Source organism: Meriones unguiculatus, chromosome 18 (assembly GCF_030254825.1).
Source record: "Meriones unguiculatus strain TT.TT164.6M chromosome 18, Bangor_MerUng_6.1, whole genome shotgun sequence".
Classification (NCBI taxonomy): Eukaryota; Metazoa; Chordata; class Mammalia; order Rodentia; family Muridae; genus Meriones; species Meriones unguiculatus.
The window spans coordinates 39,064,752-39,078,434 of NC_083365.1; the positions used below are offsets into that span (position 1 = coordinate 39,064,752).

The following is a 13,683-nucleotide window of genomic DNA, read 5'->3' on the forward strand; positions in this document are numbered from 1 at the left end:
TAAGGGTATTGAGGGATACCAGAAAAAGAGCATGTGAAAGTGTTGGAGCTCTGCCTGAGAGGTGGGAGTCATTTTGTCCTTTAGTTTTACTATACTTGTCCCTAGGAACCTACTTTTTTGAAGATTGATCAGATTCTGAGCTCTAGGTGGCACAGCACAGCACTTACTTATTTTGAACTCTTTAGGTGGAGGAAAGCAAGGTATGCTTATGCTGACCTTGGGTGCGTTATGGGATGGAGGTAACATGTAAGGAAAAGCCCTCTTCTCTAGCCATGTTATTGCTCCACGATGATGTGGTAGAATCTCTTCATTTATGGGACTAGATATTTACAAGGTTAGAATTTTCTGCCTTTGTGTCCTCATCTAGTTCTCAGAACAAAGAATTCAGAGGAAACTATACGTTGGGGGACATATAGCAGTGTGTGTGCATATGTATGTATAAAAACCAGTTCTGGTTGTCTTTTAATTAAAGGCTGACCCCAGCAAACAATTAACAGAAACATGACACAAATTGGGGGTACTATTACTCAGATTCACCCTTAGACCCAATTTGTGTCATGTCCTTTGCCCTATGTTTTTGGCGCTCCTTCCTTTGACCATTCCTGTCCCCATATAGACTGCTTTCCAAGAACCCTGACAAAATGTCTTGAGCCTGCTACCAGGGCCTCTAGAGCCTGTCTGTGTGAAGATGGATCAGGCCAATGAATTCTGCCTATGATATGTATCTATCCCTAGGTTACAGGTGTGGCTATAGAGACTGTTTGGGAATGTGTTTGCAGAACTTGCCTACTTGATTGAACACCTATGCGTAAGGCTTCTGAGAGGACAGGGAAGAAATGAGTATGGGGTATACAGAGGCTGTGGGTGGGGTGAACTTGAACCAGAATCTTCCTTTTGTAGTTTTGAGTCAATTTTAAAACTTGTTGGAGACAGATCTGCCCTAAAGACACTTCAATTTTTATTGGGGGGGGGGGGAGCGGTTAATTAGGGAAGCTTTTTTTTTTTCCTTACTTGTTCTAAGGCTAACCACAGCAAGCTTAATATAAAGCACAGTTGCTGTTTGAGGATAACTGAGTTGGCCGGAGAGGCAGAGTGTATGATTTCCTGAAGGGAGGCTCTCTCAGGTGGTCTGTGTCTCTACCAGGTAGGAGATGCTTTTGATGCTTTGTGAACACGAGGAAGGATTCTACTGGCAAAATGCATTTTTAGGAAAAGGCAAAGGGTTTCTTCAACTCTCTATTCTAGCAAGGCACAGCTGCCTTCAGTCTGTCTGCTGCTTAGGGATTCTTTCTTTATTCTTTGTTTTTTGAAGGCATTTGAGACATGGTTTGGTTTCTGTTTTCTGTAGTCAGGAGGCAAGTCATAATCCATCAGGGCTCTTGCTGAATAGCTTAAAATGGGTGCTGGCAGCTGAGAAATGTGTGTGTGTGTGTGTGTGTGTGTGTGTGTGTGTGTGTGTGTGTTGGGGGTTGGGGAGAGCTTTTCAGGAACAAGTGACCTGCTTGTTCAGCCAATGAGAATAGGTTAGAGGGATGATATCACCAGACAGGCTTTTTTTTTTTTTTTTTTTTTTGTCTGATTATCGTGTAAAAAGCAGGATTGTGTCTGGCAACTTACCCCATTTTTAGGTTTTTAGGTACTAAGGTTTCACCCTTCCTGGTATGTGACTTTTAGATTCCTGTTGCCAGCTGTCAGATACAAGACCATAGAGATTAAAGGCTTAAAATAGAAATTACTAAACTTTAGAACCAAAGTTAGAATGGAAATGTGATCTGTGTTTTGTTCAGAGAACACATTTAAGGCAATGGAAGGTGGTTAGTGGGGGAGACAGCCTTTAGTATATTGTAACTTATAAAATGGAGTCTTACAGGGTATTTCCTGTTTGGAAGGAATTGAATTGGCTTTGTAGATTTGGAGATGGTCCTATGACTGCTCTTGAAGCTGATTTTGAGTAACCGATTTTTTTTTGTAGTATTTGTTTATTCCTATTATTAATTGACCCTTTTCCCATAAAAGTGACAGCCATTGTCTTTATGCTTGTTTCCTTACTGGTAGCGTAGGTAGTCCTGTCCTATCTCAGAATTTCTGAGATAAGAAAATAAATTAGTTCTTTTGACTATAGATTTTGTTACATGCATGAATTATGAGAACATTTTTCTTAAGATTTCATATTCAGTTGTTAATTTCTTTCAGTGCACATTTTATACCTTTGTTTTTATCACTACCTTGTATGTCTTAACAATTTTAAAGAGAGAATATTTGTAGGCATGCATGCCATAGTGCATGTGTGAAGATAAGAGAACAAATTTGTAAAATCAGTTCTCTCCCTCCCCCTTTGTGTGGGTTCCAGGAATTGAGCTCAGGTCATCAGGCTTGAAACCACTGGAGTGACAGTGCCTTTACCTGCCGAGCCATTATTCTGGCTCTGGTAAAGCACCACCTCCTTGATGCAGGGTTTAAGAGATACAGACATTAGAAAAAATAGTTCTAACTTTTGAGGAACTCAAAGCATCACAAAGAAAATGGACAAAAATAACAAACAAACAAACAAATGTATATATGTTTCATTCTTTTTACTTAGTGCTAGGTCCTGTTCTGACTATCTTGGCATACATGAACACAATTATCTATCTTGTTCTATTATGTACTATTCTGGCTATAGAGATACAGGAGGTAAGATGACTTGCCTAATGACACAACTCGTGATATAGTTGACATTTGAAACTAGACAGTAAAGGCCTACATTCTGTGCTGGCCTCTACAGTGGTCACTAGCCATGTGTAACATGAAGTGTGTGTAGTCCAAATTGAATTGGGCTGTAGGAATAAAAACTAGATTTCAAAGGCCTAGTTGGGGATGGGTAGGAAGCATAAGACACACTCTCTCTTTTTCTCTCTTTCTCCCTCCTTCTCCTTCCCTTTTTTCTCCCCCTATCCCTTCCCCCCCTCACTCTGTCCTTCTCTCCCCTTCCTTTCCTTGCAAGTCTGGCTGACTTGGAACTCTATGTCGACTAGGCTGGTTTCATACTCAAGAGAGTTCACCCTGTCTCCCTGCTTCCTGAGTGCTGGGACTAAAGGGAAGTGCTATCACACCCAGCTACAAATTGTGTTTAATTTTCATTTGAGTCATTTGTGCTTTGACCCTCCTTGTCCATGGAGAAGGTGGAGGGGGTAGCATGCCTTTCTTAGTTGTTTAGTCCTCTTGTTTGATAAGAAGACAAATTTGCTTTCTGTTTCACTGTCCTGTTCCCTGAAATACTCTTTATGTTTGAGAGAACATATGCTACCTAGTGACTCTTTGTTTTTTTCTCCTAGAGCAAAGATTCTGGCGGACTGAAGGCGGCAATGATAGAGTTGGTGGAAAGGTTAAAGTTCAAAAGCTCAGATCCTAAAGTAAGTATTGTTTTGGAATTAATTGGGTATTAGCACCTTAAGCATTTGTTCTCCTTGCTCTGAGTCCAGGGAGTGTTAATGATCATCTTATCTGTACTTTCTATTTAAATCCAATTAAGCCTCTCCATTAAAAACTGTGTTCTAACATGTCCGAGAAGTCCCCATTTTATGATTTATAACACATAATAATTAATAATTTTTCTCTGAATTACGGAGAAGTGCATTTTTAATCTTTCCTTATCAGACCTTTGAGAATTCTGTCCTCTGTGTCCATTAGAATCTAGCTAAAGGCATCTGAGATACTGATCAGCATAACCAGTTCTGGGCTCTGGACAGCTAGCCATTTGGTGCACAGTACTAATATGCCTTGTCTTTCCCTGGCTTACAGGAGGCAGCTGCCCCTGAGCATGTCCTTGTCCTCATTACATGGAATGTGGTCTAGAAAATTATTTGAGCACCCCAGATTCTTTGCAAGATTTGGGGAGCTAGAGGATTCATATACTGGGACTTCAAACCAGAATGGGTGTGAGGGTGGAGATGGTGGACTGGGAGTTGAATGTGCAGGAGGTATTATAACTAATAGATTCATTTCTCCTTCCTGAGACACTGTAGCACTACCTGGTATTGGGACCAGTTGACCTCTCATAGTTAAGTAGGGAAAGGAACATGCTTTTATTTTTATGTCTGTCCTTTTTCTTTTTTCCTCACAAATTATTTATCAAATATGAGTACCTGAGAAGCTAGGTCCTACATTATGGATCTTTGATAGTTATGATAAAGTATATGACAGAATTTTTAATTTTAAAATGTGTATTTCAGTGTCATTAAGTTCATTACAGAGCTATGTAGCCATTTTTGTCCACCACTGATATGTTTTCATTTCCCAAACTAAAACTTTATCCCTCATATACACAACTCCCCATTCTTCCTCCTTTTCCATATTTTTGATTGCTACAAACTTCTGTGAAGTAGTTCCTATCCCAGTTTATTTTATTTTATTTTAAAGACAATGAGGTTTAAAGAAGTAGAGCAATTTGCTCCAAATCTGGTCTGTTGTGGAGGTGAGAGTCAGATGACTCTAGTGCCTTTACTCTTGTCTTCAATTAACACTGTAAACCAAGCATCTCATCTTCATGCTCTGTTATCCTGTTTTCTAAGCTAAAGCACCAATAAAGCAGAGCCATTGACAGCAATGGGCTCTTTATAAGGTAACTGTAGCTATGAGTAATTTGCTTTTCATACAACCCTGAAAATACTGACATTAGTGCTATCTCCTCTTGAATGCGTAAGGTTCTAGTGGTAGGAAGCACCTAGACAAAAAAAAAAAAAAAAAAAAGAAAGAAAGAAAGAAAGAAAAAGAAAAACAGTTGTGTAACTTTTAATAACTTTCCTACCTAGAATAGGACTCCCCACATAAGTAATTTTTCCAATTAAGTACTAAAAGTAACTGAAAAACACATTGATAAGTTTCTTTAATTTTGTGGTTAACAGCTGTGCAGCAGTAAACCTACTATATTTTATATTTTATATTGCTGCCATATATTTGTGTTTGTGATTAGCAAAGCAGTGAAGAAGGACTGATGTTACAGGTAAAGAGCTTTGGCCTCCATTATGAATACAGATAGTGCTTCTTTTAGAAGCTTTCCAAAGATGAGAAGAATCCACCAAAAGGGTGCCCTAATGTAGCAGTTCTCAACCTGTGGATTGTAAACCCTTTGGGGGTCAAATGACTCTTTCACTGGGATCAAATATCAGATATCCTGCACATCAGATATTTACATAGTGTTTTATAACAGTATCAAAATTACAGCTATGGAGTAGCAATGAAAATTATTTTATGGTTAAGAGTCACCACAACAGGAGGAACCTCATTTGAAGGGTTGTAGCATTTGGAAGGTTGAGAACCACTGCCCTAATATAAGTTAAAAGATGGGTGTAAGGGCCTGACTTGATCTTAGGTGTTAGGTGCATACATTGTCCACCCTTTTATCTTCAAGCCCCTATTAGTCTGCTACTTTCCTTGAGTATACATGGAACTGGCTTGAGAAAGGTGAATGTAAGTGAGGTGTGACTGCCAGATCATTAAGGAGGAAGAAAACCAGGCCACTTTTAATAATTTAAACTGAAAAAAAAAGAAGTTCTCAGAAATCAGTTGTTATCTTCCAAAAGTATGCTCAAGTTTTCTGTCTATCCTATTAACCTTAGTACCCTATCATCCTCTTTTTGGATTGACCTATTTAAGGATAAACTAACTCAGGCTTTATGACCTGTCATTTTGGGACATGGCTGCTTTATATACAGTGATTGACTCAGGGGACTGAGCACTGTCTCTGTCTCGCTTCCTCTAGAACAAATAAAGCATTACAGAGCTTGCTTAGTCCAGAGGATAAACCCACCCCAGAAATTATTGATTGATTGATTGACTGACTGATTGATTGATTGATTGATTGATTTGGGATTCTGTCTACAAGTATGTCTGTGAACTCCGTGTATGCCATGCTCATGGAGGCCCTGGGGTTACAGATGGTTTGTGAGCTACCATGTGGGTTCTGGGAATCAACTCAGGTCCTCTGGAAGAGCTGAGACATCTCTCCAGCCTGTGAGTTCCCTTTTAAGTGTATGTTTTGCTAAAGAGCAATGGAAGATGCCTAGATTAGCTATTTTCTATAATTATAAAACAGTAAATGCTTATAGATAAAAGGAAAATTGGAACTGAATGAATTCCTCCCAAGTAAGTTATATCTATTGACAGGTTGATATATAATCTGGATATTTTTGGATTTTAAATTTTTTACAAAAATTATACTATGCCTATGGTTTTATGTTGCTTTTTTCATTATACAGAATACCCTAGACATTCTTCAGTGTTGACAAATAGAATATTAGTTATTCTTATTGATATGATTCATGTCCTAGTTCACTTTAAATGTCAACTTGATGTAGTCTGGTGTCATCCTAGGAAAGTCTCCAGTAGGGAATTGCCTTGATCAAATTGGCCTGTGAGCCTATCTTTAGGGGATTGTCTTACTGCTAATTGATGCTGTAGGGCCCAGCCTGCTTGTGGGTACCACCTTACCTAGGCAGGTGGTCCTGTGTGAGAAGGCTAGGTAAGCATGAACCTGTAAGGAAGTCAGCAAGTAGCAGTCATCTACGGTCTCTGCTTCAAGTTCTTAGTTGAGTTCCTGTCCTGGCTTTTCTCATGTATGCATTAAGACTAGGAAGTGCAAATGTAAGCCTTTCACAGCAAGAGAAAGGGAAACTACTAGAACACTTCATTTTATTCAAAGCATGTCAGACCCTTTCTTCTAGATCAAGTGTTCTTAAATTTTATTGTTCATAAAAATCACCCAGAGGATTTATTAAAATACAGAGTTCTGGGCCTGCCCCCAGAGTTTAGATCTAGTTGATGTGGTCTGACAGAGCCTCAGACTGTGAGAACCACTGTGCTAAATTTGGGGCTGTTTTCCTTTTGCCTTTTTGTTGTTGTTGTTCATTTGTTTGCTTTGTTTTTCTGCTTTCTTCAAATAGAAGGGCACATAAAAGTAAGACTGAGTGTTTTTCAAATTTGAAAAAGAAAATGAAATATATAAAAATCTAGGCTTAGGAAACAAATGAATTAAGCAGAAATAACAAAAAAGTAAGTATGGAAAAGGGAGATGGAAAATCAGTGTGGTCTGCATAAGAGAGCAGGTCTGTATAATAGTCTTATTTCTATAGAGAAATAGCCAAGTTAGGAAGAAGGAAAGGGCTTCAAAGATTGTAAACAGAGGTGTTGAGTCAAAACAGGAAGGTAATTAAAGACTGTGCTATGGTTCTAAGAATAGGCTGAGTTCTAAAACTAGAGGAACCATAGGAAACATCCCATGCCATTAGCAATGATCTTGAGAACAGGAATCAGAGCCAGTGATGGGTAAGAAATTATACAAGACTGGAGGAAGCTATGTATGTGTGTGTTATTTTGGTGAACCTTGTTTTAAAGGTGACATGCCTTCGGGTCTCTAGCATCTCCTATATTGTGCTGAAAGATTGCTTTTAATAGCATTTAATTTGTAAAAGATGGCTACTGGGAAGTTGCCTTTTAAATAATAAACATGTCCAGATATGTTTGGTATAATTCAGTTTGCAGAAATTTCTTTTCTGGCCAAACTCTCAGAAACATGCTGCACAAAGCAGGGTTTTACTGTTTGTCTTTTGTTTTGCTTGTTTGTTTGCATGTAGATTTCTTATGTTTCTGCTCAGCTTTAGTGAAATAAAAGGTGTCCATCTGAGAGTGATGCCTTAAGCCTGTTAGCTCAGTACTTATGAGACTGAAGCAGGGCCATCCTGAGTGAGACCCTTTTTCAAATGCAGAATAAAGCAAAACAAAAAGATACACTCATATAGGTGCATATCTGTAGCAGGATGGGGGAGCACTGGGCCTGCAAGAAAGTTAAACTTAATTCTTTTATATTAACAATTTTCTTGAGTAACTTCATAGTTAGAGAAAGCAATGAACAAAAAGCATAACATGGTAATCTCAGTCAAACTAACCTTGTATGACAAGCATCAAGGTACTTTCTCTGTTTTGTGTAATTACTTTTCTTCCCTTCAGAATATGCTTTTCATTGTTTCCTTTAACTAGTGTTCTTAAAGCAGACATTTAAAGGCAGTGTCCCTAATTCATAGTAATCTTTTTTATTTTCTATTTTTGAAAAATTTATTTGTTTTATGTATATGAGTGTTCTATTTTCTGCACACTAGAAGAGGGCATCATATCTTACTACAGATGGTTATGAGCCACCATGTGGTTGCTGGGAATTGATCTTAGGACCTCTGTAATAGCCACCAGTGCTCTTAACCACTGAATGATTTCTCTAGCCCCCCCCCCCCCCTTTTTTGTTTTTAACATTTATTTTGTGTGTTTTGTCTGTTAACCACTTGTGTACCTGGCACCCACAGAGACCAGAAGAGGTTGTTAGGTCCCCTGGGACTAGGTGGCTTTGATCAATCTGGTGGGTACTTGGAATTGAACACACATCATCTGATAAATTAACCAGTGCCTTTAGCCATCTCTCTAGCCATTATAGTTCTTCTTTCTAGAAGTTAGTTTCAAAGATGGGAGCACCTGGAAACTCTATCAAAGCAGTTTACATTCTTCTGTCTGATTGAAGTGGAGCAGACGTGGGATCTGGTCATACCACTCAGGTCTAAAGCATAGCCACTTTTTTCTTGTTACAAGCCCCTAAAGATAGTGTCACTAAAGAATGAAGCCAAAAATACTGTCTAGCATCATGAAATTTGTTAGCTTGATCAAAAGATGGCTTTCTTATATTTTGTAATTACAAGAACTTTATGATCATTTTTTTTCATAACTGATAATCGTTGTCATAGAACATAACCTAGTCTGCCCTTCAGTGCTAATTAGAATGTTAGAATTACAGGTTTTGTGTTTAAAAATCATAATGGTTAATCAAAACCTAATTTGAATTCTTCTTGTTAGTATTCTGTTCTTCACAAGAGTCAAGCCAGACTTCATCCTGTTGCTTGTCTTGCACTAAGACAGAAACATTATTGGGCAGTGTTTATTCCACCAGCTGAATTAAAGACTTGAGCTCAGCTATCAAATACTGCATGTGAGTGTGCTCCTTTGATTAAGGAGTTCTGTGAATTAGTGACCTGTTTCTGTATCTTTTATTTAAAAAGCTGTAAGTAGGAAATCTTGGCAGGTATAAGTCATGTTTATTTTGTTTTGCAACCTCAACCCTTTACTATCATGGCTCTTGACACACAATAATTGATACATATCCTCTGTTACAACACCCATGAAATAAAGAATCTGTCCATTTTATGAATGAGCAATTGGAAACTTAAAGGACTTAAGTAGCTTGCTAGTAGATGAAGCACCAGAACTTAACTTCTTTTCTTTTTTAGTTGAATCAGGTTCTCTTTATATAACCCTGGCTGTCTTGGAACTCAACTATGTAGACCAGGGTGGCTTCAGACTCACAGAGATCCCCCTACCTCTGTGTCCTAGTGCTGCCACCAATATCATATACCACCACATGTGGCTAAGGACTTAACTTTTGGTTTGTCTCACTCCACGTTCTTCACCCCCACTCTGTGTGGAAATCTGTAACAAGTACATATAGGCTACAGATGCAGGTAAACTGTCACCTATTTCATTAAGGCCATAATTAGATTACTTTTCCTCACATCATCTATCCTCTTCCCTTATTGGGATCCTTCAGCCAAAGTGACCACAGTCTCAGAGCATCAGAATTAGCAAATGGTCTTTTCTTTTTTAAATGTTTTTTATTTATTATTTATACAGTATTCTGTTGTGCCTGCATGCCAGAAGAGGACACCAGATCTCATTATAGATGGTTGTGAGCTACCATGTGGATGCTGGGAATTGAACTCAAGACTGTTGGATGTACAGCCAGTGCTCTTAACCTCTGAGCCATCTCTCCAGCCCTCTAGATGGCCTTTTCTAAAAGACAGTGTGGAATGATAGCAAAGAGCCATAACATGTAGAGGATCTAGCTCTGACTAACTGAGGCAGAGCTTCAGCTAATTGATTTGATTGGTGGAGCACAGCAGTTGGGAAAATTACTACTCCTTTCTGAGGCCAGCTCTAACTTTTAGCATTGGAACCACTCAGAAACAGTTGTTACCCTTTTATCTCCTGTAGTCACTCAGAGAGCACAAAGGGGAAAATGAGTCTCTTTCACTTCTTCCTTATACTCTTGCCTTTATCATTGCCAAAGGAAACCTCTTTCTTCTTGTTTCTAATGTGAGTTCTCTGTAGATATTTTGAAAAATATAGAAAAGAATAAAGGAAAAAAAAAAACCAAAAACCTCTACTTATTCTTCCATTGCCCATAGAGGTTTATAAAGCTTGGGGTTTTTATTAACACACATTCTTTAGTCTCAGCTATTTCACATAATTCAGCGGTAGTTCTGAGATCTGCTTAGACCATTCCAAGGTATAAGTCAGTGACATTAAGATGTTAAAATATAGGATACTACTATACTTCTATGCTTTGCCTTTCAGTCTTTTTTTTTTCCTGTGTGTCTGTGTATGTAAACATATATATACTATATATGTAATTTTGTTTTCTGACCTTTATACCTAACAGCCTTTATACGTGCATACATTTTTATCATTTGAATAAACATTGATCCTTGAACCCTAGTTTGGGGTACTAGAATCATGAAAGCCAATTTGCCTTTGCTGTCAAAAAGGAATTTTACTTAATAAGGTCCTTAGGTTTTTCATGTCATGAACATATTCTGTGTAGTGTTTATTGTTGTTTTGTTTTGTTTGTATTTTGCTAAACACGACAGTTGTATTCAAAGTTATTCAGGAATAGTGAAAATGTAATGAAAAGTTGTATTCCTAGTCACACATCACCCATCTACTTACAAATAACTAGATTTTATATTTATCAATTAGTACTTCTCAGCTTGGTGATACCTACAGATTGTAGGTTTTAAGGATCATCGATATCTCTGAGTGATAATGATATGCAAATAAAGTGAGTTAAAAATCTCATAGTTGGGATCTTTTGGTGTGGCTGGCAGGCTCACCTTGTGGGCCTTTTATGGCTGTAGTTCTCTGCTCATGGAAGTCAAGGCAGATATATAGGTGTGTGGAGCTGTAGATCGGTATTTCTGATAGGAACAAAAATCCACTGTATCCATAGCATCTGTTGTATTGTTCTGGACTAGGTTCTCTAGTTAGCCGAACTTCCTGGTACCAAATTAAAAGAAAACACTGTTATGTTTCATTTAAGGATCACACCAGGCAGTGTATCCCCACTTTAAAGTAAATGTACCTAAGACTTTCCAGCTTTCTCTTATTTCCCCCGCAGCTTAACCCTTTGACTGGGGTTCCTTATTGGGACCCCAAAATCATAATGAACTTCTACATACATTGACTATAAGCATTTTACAAGTAAGGTGACAGTGACTTTTGAGTCACTGGGTCAGCTGGAGCATTGTTAGAAAACAAAGGGACTGAGCATTAAATAGCTTAATAAAACCAATTCATAGTCATGTCTGCCCTTGCTCTTTTTGACTTGATAATCTGCTCTGCTGAATGCTTGCAGGGCTGATTACACATCTAATAGAGAGAGGGGAGCTGAGCTGTCCAGACTCCTGCATAGAAGCCATGCTTCATGTTGTGAGTGTAGGATTGTGTTTGACATTTAATTTAAGAGCCTGGGAACCTACACATAAAACTCTTCTCTGATAATAGTGATAAAACCAGCTAGACTTAAGAGCCTTTTTCGGATAAGCTAAACCTTTCAAGAAATAAAATTATAGTATATTCAACAGAAAGATGCTTTTTTTTGATAACTTAAAACTAAATATTCAAAGTACAACTCTCAGTCTACTGTAGTCTATATGTAGGTATGGGCTATGTAGGTATAAAATTTGAGGATAACGCCTATCCTCTAATTGTCTAAGCATTTACATAAAGGGCTAAAATAAACAAAAATTGAGGAAATAAAGTAACTTAGGAAAGGTCACAGAGCTTATGAAGCTGGTAAGTTTTCTCTTTATGATTTTTATGTAGTATCTTTCGGATATTATTGACATTTTATCTATACAAGTACATACTAATGTAGAGTTTATTTAGATCTTCAGGGCAAAATATTTATATCAAGCATGACATGATTTTCTTCCTCTTATAGTAAGAGTCAGAAGGCTTGGTCCATGTAGCACAACACCTGTTATCTGTCACTTAATATACTTCAGTTTCATCTCTAGAGTAGGATTAATCATATTGTGTTGTAACTAATATTCTGAAAATGAAAAGTTTAATTTTTGGTACTGGAGAGAGTGAGCTGGGAACTTTGTATATGCCAGGCTAGCACCATATCACAGACTTACAACTGTAGGCCTCAAAATGGAGACTTTTGAGGAGATATGAAACAATGAATGAACATCTGCTATTACAGCCTTTGGGACCTGAAAACACTATGGTTCTTTGTTCTTAGATATACAGTTGTTGCTAAAATTTCTTCCCTTGAAGAGAGACATGGACGATGTCTGCCCCTCTTCCTAAGATAGAGTGACAAAACCATGTTACAATTCCAGCAGGGTTCATCCTGGGGAACCTTTAGTTTATTAGACTTACTTGCCAGTGGGTGAGGAGTTATGGACAAGAAGCACAGGTGACCTTACAGTAGCATCCAGGAAGGGTGGTAGTTTCCTCATAGCTGCATAGATGGAACCTCTTTCCCACATCATTCCCTACTTATATATTCTAACCCTTCCCAGAGACCCAAAGGCCACATGTTCTTAGGAGAAAAGTTTATATAAGTGGTAGGGAGGGTTGGATGGATACTCAGGGATGGCTTGCATGATCCTCCCCATCCCTTCCTTTCAAGAGGGAACAACAAAAGACAACAAGCCCAGCTTTGGTTGTCTTTGATGAGCAGGTTCAGCTGGACTCTTGAAGATAGTAGTAGCTTGGCCTTGAAAGCTGTCTTATACAACACAGGGTACAAATTTCTCATAGGAAAGGAATAGAGTTTACATTTGCACAGAAAAGGAAATGGGCTAAGAGTCAAGCTGTGTGATTGAAGACACTGCTATGTCCACTGATTCTGTAAAGATGCCGAAGACCAGAATGTTGACCCATTCTTCCTACACTTCTGCTTTGCTGCCACTGTAGACTGTCCGGGATTAAGCTCAGTGAGGTCTTATCAAAATAGAGAAGGTGGCCATTGCTTTTTAACAACTTGGAACTCCTGAAGCAAAGAGATTCTAAATTGCAATTTTCACTGCTAAGAATATTTTCCTGTGTGCTCTCAGGAAACTAGAATCTCGATTCCCAAGTGTGGAGTCTCTCTTTAAGGACGCTTGCTAGGAACCCCATAAGTATTTCGCAGAATAAACTGTTCAGATACTGTCCTCTCTCAGCAGCAGATTACTCATTAGCCTGTGTGCCTGGAGTAACATGTAACTTGTTCAATGTGTTATTTTATGCTAAATTCATAAAAATATCTATGAGAACAGTTAACCCTACTTTACAGAGAAACTTTTATTTGCCTGAGCTTTAAAAAGTGTTCGGTAGACCTGGTCTTAAACCCTTTTTCTAGTACATCAGACTACCTGGGCTCTACCATTGTGAGTCCCTACAGGAGCGAAGACCTGGAAAAGGAACATTCCATATCCAGTGTCCTGAGTGTTCCTATTAGTATGCACTTATTTTGGCGTTAGAGTTTCCGTAACATGCAAGTAATTGGCTTTGAAGGGAAAGTGTTTGGGTAGAAAGACAACTAGAATAGAGGTTGAGAGG

At 38.3% G+C, this 13,683-nt stretch overlaps 1 protein-coding gene across 1 annotated transcript in view; it reads left to right on the forward strand.

The window, feature by feature from the left end:
• Positions 1–13,683, forward strand: part of Trim44 (tripartite motif containing 44) — a 109,111-nt gene that overhangs the window by 13,946 nt on the left and 81,482 nt on the right. Inside the window, exon 2 of the mRNA XM_060371824.1 lies at positions 3,315–3,392. Coding sequence (XP_060227807.1) covers positions 3,315–3,392 — 78 coding nt within the window. The remainder of the gene's footprint in view (positions 1–3,314; positions 3,393–13,683) is intronic.